The sequence below is a fragment of the Lipotes vexillifer genome, unplaced genomic scaffold, assembly GCF_000442215.2.
Source record: "Lipotes vexillifer unplaced genomic scaffold, Lipotes_vexillifer_v1.1 scaffold1163, whole genome shotgun sequence".
Lineage (NCBI taxonomy): Eukaryota > Metazoa > Chordata > Mammalia > Artiodactyla > Lipotidae > Lipotes > Lipotes vexillifer.
The window spans coordinates 676346-698922 of NW_006784867.1; the positions used below are offsets into that span (position 1 = coordinate 676346).

Consider the following 22577-nt stretch of genomic DNA (forward strand, 5'->3'; position numbering starts at 1 on the left):
CATAGTCTTTTGAACAGGGAAAGTTTAATATAAAGCTTTATTAACAGGGGCTTGGAGTAAGGAGGAATTGGCTAGTGAGAGTTAAAAAGAATTCTAAAGAATCCAGGAATAGCAGATATAAGATGTGGTCACTACCCCTAGGGCTGAGATAAGTACCCAAGGAAAAGCCTTCCTTCTATGGCCGAGATGCAGATGTCATTGGAAGGAATATCACCTTGGCTTCCTGAATGAAGCAGCTCAATAGTGAGACCTGCTGGAAATCTACCCTCTGGGAGGTGCTAAGCCTCAGAACTTGTTAGGTACCAGGAGAAGCTACTGGACACTGTTGGAACCAGGAGCTGGAGAGGTCCCCCTCTCCAGGAGGTTAGTGCACTTCCATGAACAGCTCAGATTGGGTCAGCCCTCGGTTGGCTGTTCAGGACAAAGTTTAGGGGATGGCTGACCTCCAGTGCCCTTGGTGTGTGTCCATGTCCTGGACCGAGGAGAGGATATGGGGTGCAGCAACCTGGGCCGGTGACAGGCCCACAATATCGGGGTCTCTAGACTATGCCTCCGTAGCTGCATGAGTTTGCTCAAACATCATAAAAAGTTGTGCCCTGCGGGAACCTTACACTAGAGAAACTATGCAGGGGCTGAACAAAGAAAAAAAGAGCTTTCTGCAGGACACTAGTAAGAGAGCACACTCGAAACAGGAAAACCCTTCCTCCTCCAGTGTTCTTCCAGGCCTTCTACTGACAAGGCTTAACATCACGCTGGGTAGCAAAGGAGAAATATTTATAAGACCCAGCACAATTATTACAGAGCAGGCAACAAGATCCAATTTGAAGTGAAAAGGCAAAAAAATCAACCATCAGCACAATGATTGTGCTTTTTCATTTTTGGATTTTTGGTTCTTTTTTTGGTAGCATCTTGTAGTTATGTTTATTCTTTTTATTTATTAAATAATTTATATTTTTGGCATATTGTTTAAAGTTCTTTGAGGCTCTAATCCTTTTAATAGTTTTGTATAGTAATTCTGGCACGTGGTAGATCATTTCCTTCAATGTTTTTCATTTGGATTGTGATCTAATCTGCAGTATAGCTCTATCTGTAGTGGCTCTGCCAGAAGTGGGTTGAAGAGATTTTGTATTTACTTGTGCCAGATATCCCAGGGATATATTGTTCAACCAGGGTCACTTGTATTTTTTGAATTGTGACTTCCTGAACCATGGTTAGGATTTGGGGGGGAGAGATCTCTCCCACTTTGAGCCTAGGCTGATCCAGAAGAGTTTTATTATTGACTGAATATTTTACAAATTTCCATTTCCATTATTCTTTCATGATAATTCAAACTCACACTTTTAGATTATTCAGGTCAATCCTACCATCTCACCCTGGGGGCCGGCAGAGTATCACCTCAAATGTTTAGTCTCATTCTCTCACTTAAGCTTACTTTGTTTCTTGCCCCTGGAAGTCAATTACTTCCTTGAAAGCTCATCCATGCATTTAAAAGATTCTTGTTATAGTTTGTCAGTATATTTAGTGGAAGGATTGTAGAATTATCTATTCTGCCAAAGTCTAAGAACCAAGAATCCCCAAATATCCTTATAAATCCTCTCTTCTATTTTTTTTTTTTTTTTTTGCGTTACGCAGGCCTGTCACTGCTGTGGCCTCTCCCGTTGCGGAGCACAGGCTCTGGACGCGCAGGCTCAGCGGCCATGGCTCACGGGCCCAGCAGCTCTGTGGCATGTGGGATCTTCCCGAACCGGGGCACAAACCCGTGTCCCCTGCATCGGCAGGCGGACTCTCAACCACTGTGCCACCAGGGAAGCCCTCTTCTATTTTTTTTAAGGCAACATCTATAAAACCTTCTTTCAGCGAGCCTTAAATTACTTACCCCTTATTACTTACCTTGGGAAAGTTATTAAACCTCAACTTGCCACAACTACTCCCGGTCCTTCTGCAGCCACATAATCTGGAGGATGTCATGATTTGTCCTTAATGGAAAAGATACACTGGGTTTGCTTTTCCTGCTCAACAAGTTTCTGCCAGCACGATCATCCATGAACTTACTGACTGGTTTATTTCCCATCAGAATTCACACATAACTTTTTTTTTCTAATCAATTAAATCACCTCCAGCAAAGGAAATAAAGCCATTGGGCAATGCCCATGGGGTGACTTGTCTTATCATGAGTCCCATTACCAGAAACAGCTGACTTTATGGATGGTTGACTGGCATATTAAACACTGTTAATGGTCTCAGGAGATCCTACCTGGAAAGTCTGGGAGACAGGGAACTTTTTGACAAGATGTATATGCTCAGAACCAAAAATTAATATATGATATTAATCAGAATAAAAGTCCAAAAACCAAGGGACAGGACTGGGTAGGGCTTCTCTTAATATTATACCTGTACTTAAAGTTTTGGACTATGACGATTGAGAGAATATAGCACCCAAATAAGAACTCTTCCGTTAAAGAAGCCAGCAATGATCTCATTTAATGGGAATCTGGGACTGTTATGTGGCAATTTAGTATTTTTCATATGACTGAATAAGTAGGCATGGCAAGTTGGATATTAAATTCAAAAATTTAATCCATCAATTATAAAATATCAACAGAATTACAGCAGAACTACAGGAGGAATAGACATATTAGACTTGGAGCTGCACCAATAATGAGTATGTTTGGATTTTCTTCCTTTGGGGAGCTGAGGACTATATTCCCAGGTGTTTGAGGCATAGCTGAACTATATTTAGCCAGAATGGGAAAAAAAAAGAAAAAGCATGTGAACAAATGTGATTTTAATGTTGGGTGGCCAAAGGAATGAATAATAGTAAGGGTTTTTTTTTTTTTCCTTTTTTTTTGGCTGACCGGTATCAATATGGCCTTTCTATGCTTAGAAATCTAATTTGCCTTCGAAATCTCTGTGGGACTTAGCCAGGTGGGTCAAGCAGATTTACCCTTCAGGGTTTTGAAACTAGAATAATTAAAACAGAGAAACAGGACTGTGGGTACTTTTGTGGTAGTAATAGCAAAGGCAGTTCTCAGAGGCAGCTGTGGTACTGATGTTGGTGTCAGCACCTGGAGTCCAGTGACATCACTGTCAATGGCAATATGTGGAAGGGGTGTGGCATCTGGTGCTCAGTAATGGTGGCAGCAATGTCTGCACTATTAGTTCTGTGGCATGGGTGTGGCTATGATACAAGCTCTATAGTTTTGGTTTGTTCTGCCCATTTTCTGAGCCTGTCTCTATGCTTTCTGGCAATTCTGTGTGTCACAGTATCCTTCGGAATTTCCTGGTTCAGACTGCAATTCGAAAAACTTGAATCTTCCTCACTAGCCAGAATGAGCTTAGAGAGAAAAAATAGCCTTTTAATAACTTGTATTTTTTGTATACCCTAGCAGATAGCCTTTTTAAGTGAGTACATCTACTACTGTGGTTTATTAATAATGTGATCCCTAAGCTTAAAATGTTATAATTTACTAAGGCATGTAAGGCATTTACATGAAATAAATACAACCTACAGCATGAAATAAAATTAAATGCTAAATTGGGAACAGACTGTGTCAATCAGAAAGTCTTCCTGAAAGACATGGGATTATAGTTAATTCCTGCAGGACAGGCAGGAGATGGCATTTTGGGTACAGGAACTATAAAGCATAGGAAGGAGCCTGGATATTCACCCCTTAGAGAGACCAGCTTGACTGAATAAGTGCGTTCATGAACTGAAACCAGTATGAACGGTTAAGAGGGAACATATTATTGAGGCCTTGTCCTCTAATTGGAAAGAGAAATTCTCTTACATATGTCTTTTTTTCGAAAGTTAATAGTTTTAAACATCAGGCTAAACATTTTGCCAGGAGAGGTTTTGGAAATCAAGTCTGAATTAGCCTCTTCTCTATGTGCAAAGTTCTTAGATGTTCTTTCCTGGCTGATGGGAGAAAAGAGCTGGGGCTGAGGCGAGTAAGTAATAAAACCTGAAGATAGTTCCAAATATCAATTTGCATTCAATTATCCATTATTTTTGGAAGTTAGTTTTTTTTTAATAATAAGCAGTGAACAACTAAATAATTACAGTTTTGCATTGGCAGCATAAAGACTGCAGATTATTTCTTGGTGTCAATGTCCAGTCCTGCTCGCTGTCCTCGACTCTCAGTAACATTCTTGCTCATTAACTTCAGGATGACCTCCAGGAATAAAGATACATTTGAAAGGGGCTGAAAATCGTTTTGAAATCCAACTTCCCTGGCTTAACAATGAAATGACCACACAGTCCGGTCACTGGGTCAAAAATCAATTACAAAACAGAGGAGGTTTTGCATTAGCCTTAGTAAAAGACGGACTCGAAATCCACAACCAAGAAAAAAAGGCAACCATTAAAATACAGGAAATACAGTATTGGTTTTTTCTCTTGGCGAGATAGGTCGGCTGCTTTCCAGCCCCGCTGTGGACGCTCTGAAGTTCACGGTTCGCTCCGTCGCTTCTGCCCAGACCCCCGCCCCCGTGGAAGCTGTCATAGGGTAGCCCCGCAGCCAGGTCCGCACGAGGACGCCCCCTTCCTACCTTCAGGGGACAGCGTTCCTGGCCCCACCCTAGCCAGAGTCCGAGAGTCCCACCCCTTCGCCTTCTGCAGGCCCCAAGCCAAGTGGGGGTGAGCCTGGGCCCCGCGTTCGCCCTGGCAGTTCCGCGTCTGCGCAGCGGACGTGGGGCTGGAGCGGGGTTGGCCGGGGAGGCGCAGGATGCGCGGGAGCCAATGGGCACGCTCGGGGGAGCCGGGCTGGAGGCGGCGGCCGGCGGGGCGCGCACTCTCGGGATGGAGGGCGAGTGCCGGGCACCTCAGGCGCGCTCCTCGGGCCTCCCGGCTGGGGGCGGCGGCGGGGAGAGCCCGGGGGGCGACGCCCCCCTCCCCGGCAGCAGCGGCTCCTCCGCCCTCCTGCAGGCCGAGGTGCTGGATCTGGACGAAGACGAGGACGACCTGGAGGTGTTCAGTAAGGTGAGGGCGGCGCGGCGGCGCATCCCGGGAAAGTTCCAAGTCAACTCCCGGAGTTGGCCCCGCCGTGTGGCTGCCGCCCCAGCGCGCTCGCTCGGCCCCGCTGGAGACTCGGAGCCGGGGCAGGGTGGGTCTCCCCCAGCTGCCCGACCCCGCCTGGCGGCTCGCCGGCTCCGGGGCTGCGTCCCGGCGGGTCCTGAATAGCAGCCGCTCCCTCGTCAGCACTTTGACCTTATGTTTGGCGGGGCCTTGGCTTCGTGGAGTCTGCAAAGTTGTGCTGTTTCCCCCTTTTCTCCTCTTCCCTTCTTTGACGCGGACATTTCCAGTGACAGTGCCCGAACCCGGGAGGCGGTGGCCCAAAATTGCCCCCCGCCCCTGGCAGCTTTTTTTCAGGCGCAGCCAGCCCTGAACTCGGAGCGAAATCACCCGAGTGATTCTTGATTTAGTGTTGTTGCTGGTTGTGGATTGGAGACTTGGGTGGCGCCGGAGGTGAGTCTCAAGTCTAGTAGGAAGAGGCGTGAGGGAATCCCTCTTCAGGAGAAAACGGTTCTTGTGTCCAACGGGGAAGCTCCTGCGCTGCTGAGCTCAGGATTTTTCAGATAGTCGGCTCCTGCTACCCAACCCACAGACAGCGCTTTCGTTTTTAAAGGTTACCCGGGGAAATCTAGGACCAAAGGGCCCTCTGAACTTGTAGGATAGTTGGAGAGAAATTGATAAGGGTTACTGGCCGACTTGTGCGTGTAGGCTGGTGGTTGTAATTTTTTTTTTTTTTTTTTGGAAAAGAAAAATACCATTCTTGCGGGGCCGTTCAATGCCACTGCATCTTCTCTCGTTGCTGTTGGCAGAAGACTTGAGATGGGAACATTGTATTAATTACTAAGAAGCCTGTACAGTAGTTAAATGTTACCTTGAGCTGTTAAGTAAAGCCAACAAACTGCACCGCTGCTTTATTCTGGGAAAGGAGTTAGAAAGTGAACAAGCATACTCTGACCCCAAAGAGGAATATGTAAAACTCCCCTTTTTTTTCCTTCAGGATTAAATTAAATGGTAGGAACAGTTGTATTTGGGAGGTTCAGAGAGAGTATCAGTTTTGTACCCTTGATGAAGTCACTTGACCTTTCAATGTGTTTAAATTGTAAAATAATGGGATTGTTTACACTTTTATGTTCCACACATATTTTATGTTCAGATCAAGGACAATTGGCCAGTTCTTCTTTATATTGCCTTCTAAGATACCATTAGGCTATGGTATTAGTGTATGGGACTCTGCACTGTGAATCTTCAGGGGTGGGGGGTACGGGGAGAATGTAGGGAGTGGCAATTGTATATTAGAATCATCTGGGATGGTTTAAATTTGTCATGTGGTTTCTCTTTCCCCAGATTCTCAGTGTCCCAGCCTCAACTGAGAATCACTGTTTTAATGAGCCTCCATAGTCAGAGGCAGATTTTAGGTGAAGTTAATGAAATTTAACTTTAATTTAAATTTAACTGTGTTGTTGGCTTAGGCCTCTGTAAAATGTTTGTAAGTTACTGGGAGTTGTACAGGTTCTAGGTGGAAAGGGAATGACAGGTTGTAGCCAGAAGCGTTTCTGGTGAATTGCCTAAAGCTACCTCGGAAGAAAGGAATCTAGAACTCTATGGCTCCAATCAGTTGCTGAGATTTTTTTTCTCAATCTAAATAAAAAAATTGTTTTTCCACCTAATTTTGTGTTTGTAATTTTGTGTCCTGTTTTAAAAGGATGTAAGCTGCAGCACCATACTTAACCTCTGCTTTATTAAGCAGGGCATATAATATTGCATATAATATTGTATCTTTACCTTAATCTGTATGGCTGGTTTCTATAGAAGAGGGTCTTAACTTTAAGTGTCCAACACATGTAGTTATACAGCACTAGCAAGCAGGGTGGATCCAAGTGTATGGGCCCTGCCTGCTTCTATTCTAGTAAGTTGAATTTTTCAACCATTAACCACAGGTAGACAAGCAAATTTAAGAAAGTTGTCTTCATTTGGCTTACTCTCTCTACTACTCCCGTTTTAGCTTGCTCCTCTGTAGAAGCCTGCCACTGTCCAGCCTACCCTAAGATGGTATCAACCATTACTACCAAAGTGTACTAACTTTACCCTTTAGTACTTTGAGATTGACCATTTTCATATTCAGTTTATATTTACAATTGTAGTTTCTTATTTCCTTAGATTATTTATGAATATATATACCGTGCCCCTGTCCAGAAGCTCTTTCTTTTTCTCTTTTTTTAATGGAAATATAGTTGATATACTATATTATATTAGTTTCAGGTGTATGACATAGTGATTTGACATTTATATACATTATGAATTGATCACCATGATAAGTCTAGTAACCATCTGTCACCATTATAAAGTTACTGCAATATTATTGACTATATTCTCTACACTGTACATTACATACCTGTGACTTAGTTGTTTTATAACTGGAAGTTTGCACTTCTTAATCCCCCCAACCTATTTCTGCCTCCCTCCGCCAAACTACCAGTTTGTATCTATGGGTTTTGCTTCTGTTTTGTTTGTTCATTTGTTCTGTTTTTTTAGATCCTACAAATAAATGAAATCATAAAGTATTTGTCTTTTTCTGTCTGACTTATTTCACTTAGCATAATATCCTTTGGGTCCATCCATGTTGTTGCAGGTGGCAAGATTTTATTCTTTTTTATGGCTGAGTAATATTCAATTGTATACATATACACAACATCTCTTTGTCTATTCATCTATCAATGGGCACTTAGGTTGCTTCCATATCTTGGCTGTTGTAAATAATGCTGCAGTGAACATAGGGTGCATACGTCTTTTCAAATTAGTGTTTTCACTTCTTCAGATAAATACTCAGAAGAGGGATTGCTGGGTCATATGGCAGTTCTATTCTTAATTTTTTGAGAAACTTTCATACTGTTTTCCATAGTGACTGCACCAATTTACATTCCCATCAGCAGTGCACAAGGGTTCCCTTTTCTCCACATTTTCACCAACACTTGTTTTTTGTTGTTCATTTGATAATAGCCATTTGGATAGGTTTGAGGTGATATCATATTATGGCTTTGATTTGCATTTCCATAGTGGTTAGTGATGTTGAGCATTCTTTTCATTTGTCTTCTGGCCATCTGTATGTCTTCCTTGGAAAATTATCTATTCAGTTCTTCTACCCATTTTTTAATTGGATTGTTTGTTCTTTTTTGTTTATTTTCTTTTTCGTGATTGTTATTTTATTGAGTTGTATGAGTTCTTTATATATTTTGGATAGTAACACCCTTATCAGATGTATCACTTGCAAATAACTTGTCCCATTCAGTAGGTTGCCTTTTCATTTTGTTGATGGCTTTCAACTGTGCAGAAGCTTCTTAGTTTGATGTAGTCCCATTTGTTTAGTTTTGCTTTTGTTGCCCTTGCCTGAGGAGACGGATCCCCCAAAATATTGCTAAGACCGATATCAAAGAGCAACTGCTCTTGTTTTCTTTTAGGAGTTTATGGTTTCAGGTCTTACATTTAAGTCTTTAATCCATTTTGAGTTTACTTCTTTTTTTGATATAAGAAAATGGTCCAGTTTCATTCTTTTGCATGTAGCTGTCCAGTTTTCCCATCACCATCTATTGAACAGACTCTCTTTTCCCCACTATATATTCTTGGCCCCCTTTTCATAAATTAATTGACCATATAAGCATGGGTTTATTCCTGGGCTTTCTGTTTTTTTCCATTGATATATATGTCTGTTTTTGTGCCAGTACCATACTATTTTGATTACTATAGCTTTGTAGCATAGTTTGAAACCATGGAGCATGATACCTCCAGCTTTGTTCTTCTTTCTTAAGATTGAATTGTCTATTCAAGGTCTTTTGTGGTTCCATACAAATTTTAGGATTGTTTGTTCCAGTTCTGTGGAGAATGCCATTGGTATTTTGATAGGGCTTGCCCTGAACCTGTAGATTGCTTTGGATAGTATGGAAATTTTAGCAATATTAATTCTTCCAACCCATGAGCATGGTATTGCCTTCAATTTCTTTGATCAGTGTCTTATACTTTTCAAAGTATAGTTCTTTCATTTCTTTGGTTAAATTTATTCCTATGTATTTTTTTTTTGTAGTAATTGTAAGTGAAATTATCTTCTTAATTTCTCTGATAGTTCATTATTAGTGTATAGAAACACAGCAGATTTCTGTGTGTTGATTTTTGTATCCTGCAACTTTAATGAGTTCATTTATTAGTTCTAATAGTTTTTTTTTTTTTTTTTGGCATCTTTAGGGTTCTCTATATATAGTATCCTGTCATCTGCAAACAGTGATAGTTTTACTTCTTCCTTTTCAATTTGGAAGACTTTTACCTCTTTTTGTCTGATTGCTATAGCTAAGACTCTCAATACTGTGTTGAATAAGGGCAACCTTGTGTTGTTCTTGATCTTAGAGGAAAAGCTTTCAGTTTTTCACCACTGTATATGTTAGCTATGGCTTTGTTATGGCCTTTATTATGTTGAGGTATGTTCCCTCTATACCCACTTTGTTGAGTTTTTATCATAAATGGATGTTAAATTTTATCACGTGCTTTTTCTGTATCTTTTGAGATGTTCATATGATTTTTATCCTTCATTTTGTTAATGTGGTTTATCAGTATACATTTGCAGGTCAGAAGCTTTTTAAAGAGTAAGCTCTTTGGCTTATAATTATTCCTTTTATTCTCACAGTACATTACAAGTACCTGGTAAATACATGTTAAATATTTTTGTGTAAGATTCTGTGCTAAGGATTCTTTGGAAAAAAGAAATGCAAGATTCAGTTCTTGTTATCACAGTCTTGGAGTCCAGTTGGAAGATGTGACAGAAACTCTAAATGACAGTATAAATCAAGAGAGATGGGAAGTAAAACAAAGTATTGTTCTGAGTTTTCAGATAATCCAGTTAAGAGAAAATGATGCCAACTCTCAATAGAGCACAGGGAATGCAGAGGATATTGACTTAAAAGAACAAGAATAGATGTGGAAGGTAGGAGAACATAACTGATAATTCGAAAAAAGGAAAAGAAAAAGGGTAAAAAGTGTAATAATTGTTTTAGAACTGGGCCAAAATGAGATGAGGCTTGCAAAAAATTTACCTAGAGAAAAGGAGCAAAATTGTTTACATTTAAAAGAAAAAGTTCTTCTTTTTGGGGAAAAATAATATATTAAAATAAATTGCCTTTTTTAAAATTAAATACTGTAATGTGTAGAAGAAACAGCAGTTGAAACAGAGCGTAGGTAAACAGGTCACAGTGAAACACTGAGATGCTTATTTGTTACTCAGTAAATTATAGCTTTTATTATTGGTGTTTTAAATGGTATTCAGGACCATAAAGTGAGATCTATATCATTTAGGATAATCAGGGAATTTACAGATGTAATTATCGTCATCACCACTAGTCGACTTCAAGAAGTCATGGTATGCAGGCTTGGTGCTCAAAAGCTAGAAATAGGTAAAAATTCTTTTCAAAAATAAGGGGGAAGAAAGGAAGTTCTGGAAGGTATAGACAAGTAGGCTTAATTTCAAGCTCTGGTAAAGCTATCAAAGCAACAGAACTACTTAGTATATTTAGTATAAATACTTTGAAAAGAAGGAGGTGATCATTTTTAATAAGAATGGTGGAAAACTAAGATTGTTTTTAGGTAAATCAGAAATATAACAATGTATAGGTTTATTTGAACAAGCTTTTGAAGGAATCACTCATATTTTTGTGGAAAAGGATATTTTTGAAAGAATAATGAGCTATGATTGTGGAGACAACCAGCTCATATATATATCAATCAATATGTATGTATATACATATATATATATATATAAAACCTCTATCAATCTGGCAATTCAGTGTTGTGATGGAGGGACAATTATACTATTCAACAATTCTCTCAAATACTTAGAAGAAGATATTGGAAGTCTGGTTATTAATTTTTCACATTTGTTGTCTGAACCATCTTTATTCAGTTCCTGTTGTTTGCATCTATTATTCATGGCCATGATAAGAATCAGAATTCTCTTCCATGATATAAATGAAGAGAGTTTAATGCAAGGGCTATTTATTTATAGCATTTTGGGCAAGTTTCAGGAACAAAGAAAGGATAGGATACTGAGGCACTTAGAGACTTGCAGTAGCAAAAAGCCTTTAGCACCCCTAGTTCTAAAGGGAAGAGAGATGGAAATAGTGTTGCTGGGACCCAATGAGAGTTGGAGCTGTGGAGAAGGGGCCATTTCCACATGAGCTGTGTTTACACAGAGATGTAGCTAGAAATATGCCACTGCCTGAAGTGTGGCACCAAAGCAGGGAGGAAATGGGGGTATATTCCCTGAGCTCCTCTTCTCCTGTTCTTGGATCTCTGCTTCTGGCCCCCACTAAGCAAGCTGCTCAGGTGATGGCATCCATAGGGGTCCGTCTCCTAAGGGACAGAGAATAGATGGATGAGAGCTGGAAGGGTGGGGGTGAAAAGAGAGAATAACCAGCATAATACATAATACTACAAAAGTGTGGAGAATAACTGGATGAAGACAGCCCCATCACCACCTCCCATCCTGTATGCTCTTCTATAATGTGACCTGCCACCTTCCTATCAAGAGGTGGGATCTATGCCCCACTTATTGAATCTGGCTAGGATTGTGACTGCTTTGACCAGTAGGGTATGATGGAAATGATGCTGTGCAACTTCCAGGGCCAGATCACAAAAGGAAATGAAGGCTCTGATTTTTTTCAGTGGGACAGTGTGCTTTTTGCCATGTAAGACATGCAACCTAAGGCCTCCATATTGTGAGGAAGCCCAGGCTAAATTGAGAGACTACACGTAAATGTTCCAAACAGTAGCCTCAGCTGAAGTCTCAGGCGCCATCCAGCATTAAATGACTAACTTGTGAGTGAAAATGTCTAACATGACGTCAGCCCCCAGCACTGAGACATCAGATCTCAGCTGAGGCCCCACATATAATGGAGGAGAAACAACCCATTTCTGCTGTATCCTGTCAGAATTCTTGACCCAGTAAACCAATGTGCATAATAAAATATAAAAACAAATTGTCTTGGGATGGTTTGTTATACAGCAGTGGAAACTGTACCAAAAGCTAATAGTCTGTATAACATAATCAGTCTTCCAGGTTTTTGATAAATTGGAATACTGGGTTTAAAAGCAGACTATGAAATTTAATTGGGATAAATGTAAAGTCTTGAAGGAGGCTCTACTCATCATTGTAAATTAAAATATAGCAAGACATAAACTTAGTATTTAGGAGCAGAGACTCTGTAGCTACACTGCCTGTGTGTGAAATCCTGTCTCCACTGCTTACTAGCTTTATTTCCTTTGGCAAGTTACTTAACCTCTCAAAGCCTCAGACTTTTCATCCGTAAAATGAGGGCAAATAATAAATATGAGAATTAAATGACTTACTAAATGTAAAGAGCTTATAAATAGTACCTGGCCCTTAGTAAAACCTCTTGAATATTGATCAGTTATACACAGCCCCTGTAGGATCCTGCTGTCCAAAAAGAACAACAGTGATGGACAAGACATGTTCCAGCTCTGTCTGTTTAATGTGGCAGCCACTGGCCACATGTGCCGTTTGAGCACTTGAATTGTAAACTAGTACATCTGAGGAACTGAACATTTAATTGTGTTTAATTTGAATTAATTTACATTTAAATTTAAATAGCCACCTGTGGCTAGTGGCTACCAATTTGAGGAGTACAGGTGTAACCAAATTAATATTTTATTACTAGCTTGGATTATGATTACTCAAGAAATATCCTTGAATCAATGAGTGGTTTTCTACCTTGGTAATCTGTACAGAAATATATAAAACACACACACAGTATTTACATATGTATGCATGTGTGTAGTGTGGGCATATATGAATGTGTATGTATATATATACACACATATGTATGTGTGTGCATGTAGAGTGTGTAAGCATAGTGAATGTTTCTATGTATGTATATATGTAGTGTATGTGTGTATGCATTCTCAATTGTCTCACTTAAAGCCTAGAATACACGATTAAAGCAGGCAAGTCATGTGTTCCCATTTCTTCATACTGATCCTACCTCAGTGGGTTTTACCATTTCGATGGTTACTCGGCCATAAAAAGAAACGAAATTGAGCTATTTGTAATGAGGTGGATAGACCTAGAGTCTGTCATACAGAGTGAAGTAACTCAGAAAGAGAAAGACAAATACTGTATGCTAACACATATATATGGAATTTAAGAAAAAAAAATTGTCATGAAGGACCTAGGGGTAAGACAGGAATAAAGACACAGACCTACTAGAGAATGGACTTGAGGATATGGGGAGGGTGAAGGGTAAGCTGTGACAAAGCGAGAGAGAGGCATGGACATATATACACTACCAAACGTAAGGTAGATAGCTAGTGGGAAGCAGCCACATAGCACAGGGAGATCAGCTCGGTGCTTTGTGACCGCCTGGAGGGGTGGGATAGGGAGGGTGGGAGGGAGGGAGACGCAAGAGGGAAGAGATATGGGAACATATGTATATGTATAACTGATTCACTTTGTTATAAAGCAGAAACTAACACACCATTGTAAAGCAATTATACTCCAACAAAAAAATAAAATTAAAAAAAAAAAAGAAAAGAGGAACCGATAAAGTAAAGGAAGATAGGGCTGATGCAGGATTCCTCCCACTAGGAGCTCCACTGTCTACCATCACAGTTCTCTTGGATGTGAAGTACTCTTATATTCCTCCCAGAGGAGGAAGAGTAGGTGAGTGAAGTAGAAAGAAGATGAAAAATCCTCAGTTCTCCTGATGAATGAGCGTATATGGTCAACAATAGAATTAAAACCAACAAGGAACTTGCAGGATAAGTTTGGAGAGACCTTGTATAAGACCATTTTATGTACAAACATTCCTAGTGATTTTCAGTGACTGAATGATCAATATACCCAAATGACAAGGTACCTATTGAATCTGAACAAACAACATATTTTCAAGGTCATATAGAGTATTAATTGTACTATAATTTGAACTGTTCGTGCAACTTAAGTTCCATTCCACCCTCTGTATTTTAAAGGGGGAGTTGATGTCAGAAAATGGCAAAGGTGTATTATGTCATCTATGGATACCAGTGCCCTGATCCTTGGAATGCTGTTTTGAGATAGAACCTTAGATCTAGTCTGGACTTAGCAGAAAGAGGGCTTGGATCCATCAGCACTGTCTTTCATTGGCACAAGGAGTGGGGAGGGTTGCAGTAGTAACAGTCTCACCATGCATTTGCTATCATGAAGGAGAATAAACTAAGGGTTTCACTGATGATATGTTCTGGCAACTGTGAAGAAAGGCTGGGAAGAACAAAATGTAGTTTAGCTTGGAAAAGACTTGGGCTGATTCTTTTAACAACCTTTATGAAGAGTTGTTATGATCTAGGTGGATTAAATGTTTATAGTTTTGAAGGGCAAAAGTAGAACCACTAGGTCAAGAGTATGTGGAGATCAGGTTTAGGTCAGTTTATGGAATAGTTTTCTAATTGAAGCTTCCAAAATGAAAGGGATTACTCAGCTAGGCCATAAATTTTGTCACTAAAAATGCTCTGGCACAAGCTGGATGACTAACTGCCCCAGAGGAGAAGAGGGTGTGACAGTTGCACTGTCCCTTCCCGAGAGGGAAATGAGGGCTTCCCTGGTGGCGCAGTGGTTGAGAGTCCGCCTACAGATGTGGGGGACACGGTTCGTGCCCCGGTCCAGGAAGATCCCACATGCCGCGGAGCGGCTGGGCCCGTGAGCCATGGCCGCTGAGCCTGCGCATCCGGAGCCTGTGCTCCACAACGGGAGACGCCATAGAAGTGGGAGGCCTGCGTACCGCAAAAAAAAAAAAAAAAGAAAAAAAGGGAAGTGAAATTTTAGCATGCTAAACTTAACCACAGGAGCAATGGAAAGCCTTAATTAGGTGGTCCTACTCATCCCCTCAACTCATCCCTACAGTTTCATTCCCAAGCTGAACTATGTTTCTCCATTCCCTAATTCTTATATTTCTCTTCCCACACCTGTTATCTTTTCCATCTGATTCTCTGCTAATGATGTGACGATTTCTTAGATATCTAGGATAAAATACTAGGTCTTACCTTCTGTTTATCCCTTTCACTCACTTTCCCTGTCCCCTACATATCTGAAATGTCCCAGTTGGTTTTATCTTCTTGGTATCTCTAGAATTAGTGCCTTCTTCTCGTTCCCACTGCTCCAACCCCAAGTAGTATTGTGTTTACGTTTGAGAACCATTAAAATAGCCACACAAGGTCTTCTTTCTTCTGGTGTTTTGCCTGTAGTCTGTCCTGTGTGCTCACAGAAAACTGATGTTTCCAGAGCACCCAGCTCTGAACATAAAGAACATATTGTCACATTGTGTCATTCAAGGCTCTTGGTGATTAGGCTATACCGTGGCTCCCCTCACCTCTCTCTCTCTCTCTCGCTCTCTTTTGCGTGTGCGCATGCGCACGCGCCTTAGTACTCAAAGTATGTTCCATGAATCTATTGGGTCACCTGGGAGCTTGTTAGAAATGCAGTTTCAGAATCCACCCTAGAACCAATGAATCAGAATCTGTATTTTAATAGGATTCCTCAATGATTTATTTGCACCTTACAATATACTGTTGGGTCAACAAAACAAAATCCTTTCTGTTATTTACTTCCCGTTGTAAAGCGACTTCTTCCTTAAGAGCCTCTTCATTCTCCAGCTAGAATTAATTTCTTCCCATAATTTCTTCCCATAATTTATTCTCTGTGCTCCCCATAATAGTGTTTTGAATCTCATAATACTTAATACATTTTGCCTTATAAAGAGGTATTTGTTTCTCATCTCTAAAATCTTAATTGCTTATCTATCTCCAATAAATTAAATTCCTTGAAGGTAGAAGAGTAGGAACTCTAAATGTTAATGGAATAAATACATTAATGAATGATATGGCCTGTGCCTTTTTTCATATATATGGACACAGTTATTGCAGTAATTTTCCAATCATCTGTTTTCAGTAAATTCAGTTTATATTGTATTGGTCTTTCCAATCAGGTTACTAGACCAAATAGAATTTAAAACAAATTTGTCTTGACAAATGGTGAGTAAATAGTATTGATGGATGACACAGAGCTATGTTAAGCATCAATTCTGGACAAAAGCTCCTATTTAGATTTCATTAGAAGAAATAAACACAAAGCATAAGAAAACTCAAGGGAATCATTTAGAAACCTTCTTACTTGGGAAAAATAAATCCTTTGAAGCCATAGCACCTGTCTCAATCAGGGGGCTTGGTTACAAGCAATGGAAATCAACTCTGGCAGGAAAGGAATGAAATAGTAGCTCACAAAGTAGATTTGAAGGCTGGAAATGCAGATGCAGAAAGGGACAGGCACTAGCAGAAACTATACCCAGTGTTATGGATGGAAACAAGATTGGATGTTGTATAGCCAAAAGAAGAAAAAATTCATGAGAACCTATAGGAAGAACTATAGAGTTCTTTTGTGCAGATAGCAGTATTTTATGTATTTATTGGTCATGGCAATGGGGAAAATTATTACAAGTAGTTTGGGAAAATAATGTTAAAAGACTTCAGATTTGAACTTAATAAAATATATTCTATTGGGTTTTGGAGGTGGAGTTTTATTTTTGCATTTTGGGGGTTCTGATAGGATGCTCTAGTATAACTCTGAGAGCCTGCTAGTTTTGCAAGTGACTAGTGTGATCAAAAGGAAACACAGATTCAACAGTTATGCAGTTGTAGTGTTTAAATTTATTTTATTCATGTATTTTTTAATTGTATCGCACACTTTTCAAAGAGGATATTAGACTAAAAGTTAAAATAAACATTTTTAGTCACTTTAAGAATATACTTTAAAGTTTTCTCAATAAACAAATGGAGAGTTAAGTGCTTGAAAGTTTTATCTATTTTAAACAGAGTATTTGAATAACTCTGACACTTCATATATCCAGTCACACTGGGTAATGCAGTGCTACTTATAGTATTAATAAAAAAGGATGTAGTTAGACAAAATTATTAGCAAATACTGATATAAAAATCAGTAAAACACATCTGTGATAAAACAGAACAGAAGGTTAAATCAGTGGTTTTTAAAATTGAAACAAATAATTTTTTTTTTGCCTTTAGAAATGCTTTGGTATAACATACCCCCTTTTGAATTGTTTTTTAACTAACTTTATTGAGGTGTAATTATATACCACAAAATTCACCCATTCGGGGTAGATGATTTTTTGTAAGTAAATTTACTTAGTTGTACAACCATCACTGTTAACCAGTTTTAGAACATTTTCATCTTCCACCTCAAATCCATCATGCCATTTCCAGTTAATATCCATTTTTACTCCCAGCCTTAGACAACTACTAATCTATTTTCTGTCTTTATAAATTTGCCTTTTTAGGACACTTCATATAAATGGAATTGCACTTTTTGTGTGTCTAGCTTCTTTCATTTAGCATAATATTTTATTTTTTTAAATCATTGTTTAAAAATTTTTGATATAAGAAATAAAAATTTCATTTTAAAATGAAAAACAGAGATTACTGATTTACAATGAAACATTAGGAATAGAAATTCTGTTTACAGTTAAAATGGAAACTTTATTATGTGTGACCAAAAACTAAAGGCAAACTCTTGGTATATGAGTTTTCAGAACTGGGGGAAAAAAATTCCTATTTTGTTCTTTTGTATTAACTCTGAGAAGGTTAAGTGTGTGTATCTGTGTGCATACATACATAATACATATGTACATATATATTTATATGTATTTAACCTGGTTGAAAGTTGAATGGTATTTTTTTGTTAGGTTTCACTAGATAATGCGGTAGTACAAACAGCCTCAAGATCCTACCCAATAAAGACTTCTTTCTCAGGTATGTACCTGTCAACTGTGACTGAACTGAGAGTCTGGTCCAGGCTTTGAGTCTGCTTCTTGTGTTTTCTTCATTTTGGAATCAAGATTAAAGGAGTAATGCTAATTGGGACATGTCATTCCTGCAGCAGAGGGAAAAGAATATGAGCACCGGTGGAAACAGGCAGTGGCTTCCAAATCTTCTGCGCAGACACATGACACCATCCAAAGCAAGTCACTGGTCATATTAACTGGGGTGGGAAACTTATTTTCCTTCCATAAGGAGGCACCGAAAGTTACCTGGTAACTGAGCAGGAGGTGTATTCCTTTCATAGAAAGACAAGGGGTTATTGGGAACAATCATACTGGCTCCCACAGTGGTTTTGTGGCAAAATCATATGCAAATGGCATGTTGAACCTTTCTGAATAAGGAAAACTAATTTTTTTTTCTATAGAGTGTTAAATACAAAAAAGAAAAATTTCCACTAGGTAAGAAATTACCCAAGCATAATTGAGATAAATGGAAAGGCATTAGTCATGATTAATAACCTCTTATTGGTTAATGCTCATGAATAGTCTGAGTAGGATCATACAGATCCTTAAAAACCTCTAGCTGTGCAACAAATATCTTACTTTGGATTTCAGGTGCAACATTCATTTATCATGGAGTTCTCCCTTCCCTTTTTTCAAGACCTATAAGATAAAAATGTGAATACTTAAAATTCTGCCACAGTAAACGTCAGAATGAGTTTCATTGTTTATATCTTCATCAAAGCCTGTGTTCTATCCATTTGCCTCCTTTCTGGTCTCCCAACATCCTAAGTCCTTTCCTGCCTTAGGTATTATTGGTTCCTCTGACTGGAATGCTCTTCCATCAGTGTTTTTCATGGCTGGCTTCTTCTCACAGCACCTCCTTAAAGACACCTTCCCTGACAGCTCTCTCAAAAGCATTCCTCTCACTTCCTGCCTTAACCACTTACTCCAGCAATTCATTCCACTTTATCTGGAATTTATTCCCTTGTTTATCAACACTTATTTATATCTGGACTTATCTTGTTTTTCTGTATTTTTATTTGTTTATCATCTGTTACCCTCCCCCCTAACTATCGTGTAAGCTTCATGAGAGAAGGCACCATGCCAGCCAGTCTTGGCCACTGTTGTATCCCAGCCTAGTGCTTGATACATAGTTGACATTCAATGAACTTTTGTTAAATGAAATAAAGTTGCTATACTAGGTGCTTTTTGTGTGTGTGCATGGGTGGTGGTGATGGTAGTGGTGGCTGAGTCTTGGCTCTTCCAATTAAGAAATAAGTGATTTGGGGAGAATTACTATTATCCCTATGGTACAAGTTTATTTATCTGTAAATTTCAGGTGATGATAATTGAGCTTTCTTTCATCAGATTGTTGAGAGGATTAAATGAAATAATGCAAGTGTATGGTGCTAAGGTGCATCCCTGGCACTTAGAGATGTCGGTGGCTGCTAACTGATCAGGGAGTTGGTTGCCGAAGGTTGGAGCGGCTGTGGCAGTTTCTTAAAATAAGGCAACAAAATGAGGTTTTCTGCATCAGTTGACTCTTCCTTTCACAGATGATTTCTCTGTAGCGTATAATGCTGTTTGATAGCATTTTACCCACAGTAGAACTTCTTTCAAAGTTGGAGTGAGTCCTCAAACCCTCCCTCTGGTTCATCAACTAAGTGTTTCAGTTTATGTAATATTCTAAATCCTTTGTTGTCATTTCAACAATCTTCACAGCATTTTCACCAGGAGTAGATTCCATCTCAGGAAACCACTTCTTTGCTTCTCATCCATTCAAGTTTTATCATGAGATTGCAGCAATTCACTTCATCTTCACACTTCTAATTCCAGATTTCTTGCTATTTCCACCATATTTGCATTTACTTCCTCCACTGAAGTCTTGAACCTCTCAAAGTCATCCATGAGGGTTGGAATCAGCTTCTTCCAAATTCCTGTGAATGTTGATATTTTCACCTCTTCCCGTGAATCACAAATGTTCTTAGCGACATCTAGACTGGTGAAATCCTTCCAGAAGATTTTCAATTTCCTTTGCCTGGATCCATCAGAGAAATCACTGTCCATGGCAGTCATAGCCTTGTGAAATGTATTTCTTAAATAATAAGTCTTGAAAGTCTTGAAAGTCCTTAATCCATGGGCTTCAGAATGGATGTTGTATTAGTAAGCATGAAAACATCAATCTCACTGTATATCTCCATCAGAGCTCTTGGGTGACCAGGTGCATTTTCAAAGAGCAGTAGTATTTTGAAAGGAATTTTTTTTTTTTTTTCTGAGCAGTAGGTCTCAACAGTGGGCTTAAAATATTCAGTAAACCATGTTGTAGACAGATTTGCTGTCATCCAGGCTTTGTGGTTCCATTTATAGAGCACAGGCAGAGTCAATTTAGCATAATTCTTAAGGGCCCTAAGATTTTCAGAATAGTAAATGAGCATTGACCTCAAAGTCACCAGCAGCATTAGCCACTAAGAAGAGCTTTGAAGCCAGATATTGACTTCTCCTCTCTAGCTATGAAAGTCTTAGATGGCATCTTCTTCCAATATAAGGCTATTTCATCTTCACTGAAAATCTGTTGTTTAGTGTAGCAGCCTTCATTAATGATCTTAGCTGGAGCTTCTGGATAGTTTGCTGCAGCTTCTACGTTAGCAGTTGCTGCTTCACCTTGTACTTTTATGTTATAGAGATGGCTCTTTTCCTTAAATCTCATAAACCAGCCTCTGCAAACTTCAGACTTTTCTTCTGCAGCTTCCTCACCTCTCTCGGACTTCATAGAATTGAAGAGAGTTAGGGCCTTGCTCTGCATTAGTTTTTGGCTTAAGGAAATGTTGTGACTGGTTTGATCTTCTATCCAGACCACTAACACTTTCTCCATATCAGCAATAAGGCTGTTTCACCTTCTTATCATTTGTGTGTTCACTGGAGTAGCACTTTAAATTTCCTTCAAGAGCTTTTTGTTTGCATTCACAGCTTGGCTAACTGTTTGGCACAAAAGACCTAGCTTTCAGCCTAGCTTGACTTTTAGCATGCCTTCCTCATTAAGCTTAATCATTCCTAGCTTTTGATTTAAAGTGAGAGTCTTGAGACTCTTCCTTTCACTTGAACACTTAGTGGCCATGGTAGGGTTATTACTTGGCCTAATTTCAGTATTGTTGTATCTCAGGGAATAGCAAGGCTCAAGAAAAGGGAGAGAGATGGGGGAACAACCAGAACACAAACATCAAGTTCACCATCTTATATGGGCATGGTTCGTGATGTCCCAAAACAATTACAGTGTAACATCAAAGATCACTGATCACAGATCACCATAACTAATATAGTAATAATGAAAAAGTTTGAAGTTGTATTGCAAAAATTACCAAAATGTGACACAGAGACATGAAGTGAGCAAATGCTGTTGGAAAAATGGCACCTATAGACTTGTTCGATGCCAAGTTGCCACAAACCTTGTAAAAAACATGGTATCTGTGAAGTGCAATAAAGTGAAGCATGATAAAATGAGGTATGCCTGTATTCCCTGTGTGGCCCTCTCCAAGATTCTCTCTCTCTCTCCTGCTTAAAAGAAAATAATAATTTGAATTTTGTTTTTATCATTCATTTGGTTTTCATAAAAGTGATGGTCCTGAACTTAAAATGGTTTGACTTATGATATTTAGACTTTATGGTGCAAAAGCGATACACATTCAGTGGAAACGATACTTTGAATTGTGAATTTTGATCTGTTCTCGAGCAGTGGTAGATAAGCTTTCCTGGTGCTGGGCAGCGGCAGTGAGCCACAGTTCCAAGTCAGCCACATGATCACGAGGGGAAGCAACCGATACGCTTGACGCCCATAAAACCATTTGTTTCTCACTTTCAGACAACATTCAATAATGTACATGAGATATTCAACACTATATTGTAAAACTGGCTTTGTCTTAGATAATTTTGTCCAACTGTAGGCTAATGTAACTGTTCTGATCACATTTAAGATAGTCTAGACTAAGCTATGATGTTTGGTAGGTTAGCTGTATTAAATAAATTTTTGATTTATGATATTTTCAATTTACAATGGGGTTATTGGGATGTAAACCCATTGTAAGTCAAGGGAGATCTGTATATGTATCTTGAAGCACTATTTGTTAAGGATTTATGTGAATTTGGACCTTGTATGTTTTAGGACTTTAAAAAATGATGTTGTCCTCTGTGAATTCTTCTCTGATTTGATCTTTTTTCTTCTAATATTTAGTTTGTGATATTTATCAATGGCCTTACATGAAGTTGTAATTGATTTTCATTGCTGTGTTTTATATATATATATATATATATATATATATATATATATATATATATATATAGATATATATATATAGATATAGACATATAGATATAGATCTAAATAAAATAAGTCAGTTGTTACAAGTAAAATAAATTTAGTGGACTCATTGACTATTCCTGGATGTAATCCACTACTCTGTGCCCTTCAAACTTGGCGTGCATAATACTAGAGAAAGCATTTATCTATCATTCTTATGGGCTGCCTTGAATGTTTTTGTACTTCCTTAGGTTTTGTCCACTGCATGACTATATTTTAACCATAGAAATTGATTTATTCTTGCTTTAGATTTCTGTTTAATTTTGTGGGAAGCTGAAAATTGAATTCAGTGACAACACCCAGTACATTTGACTTACTGGCATTTAGGTGGTGGTCAAATGCTGGTTCCTCTACTTAA

The 22577-nt window shown here is 39.0% G+C and overlaps 1 protein-coding gene across 1 annotated transcript in view; it reads left to right on the forward strand.

The window, feature by feature from the left end:
* The first annotated feature begins 4798 nt into the window (after positions 1-4798).
* SNX7 (sorting nexin 7) overlaps positions 4799-22577 on the forward strand; it is a 98057-nt gene continuing 80278 nt past the window's right edge. The window contains exon 1 of the mRNA XM_007457006.1: positions 4799-4978. Within this exon, the coding sequence (XP_007457068.1) occupies positions 4799-4978 (180 nt within the window). The remainder of the gene's footprint in view (positions 4979-22577) is intronic.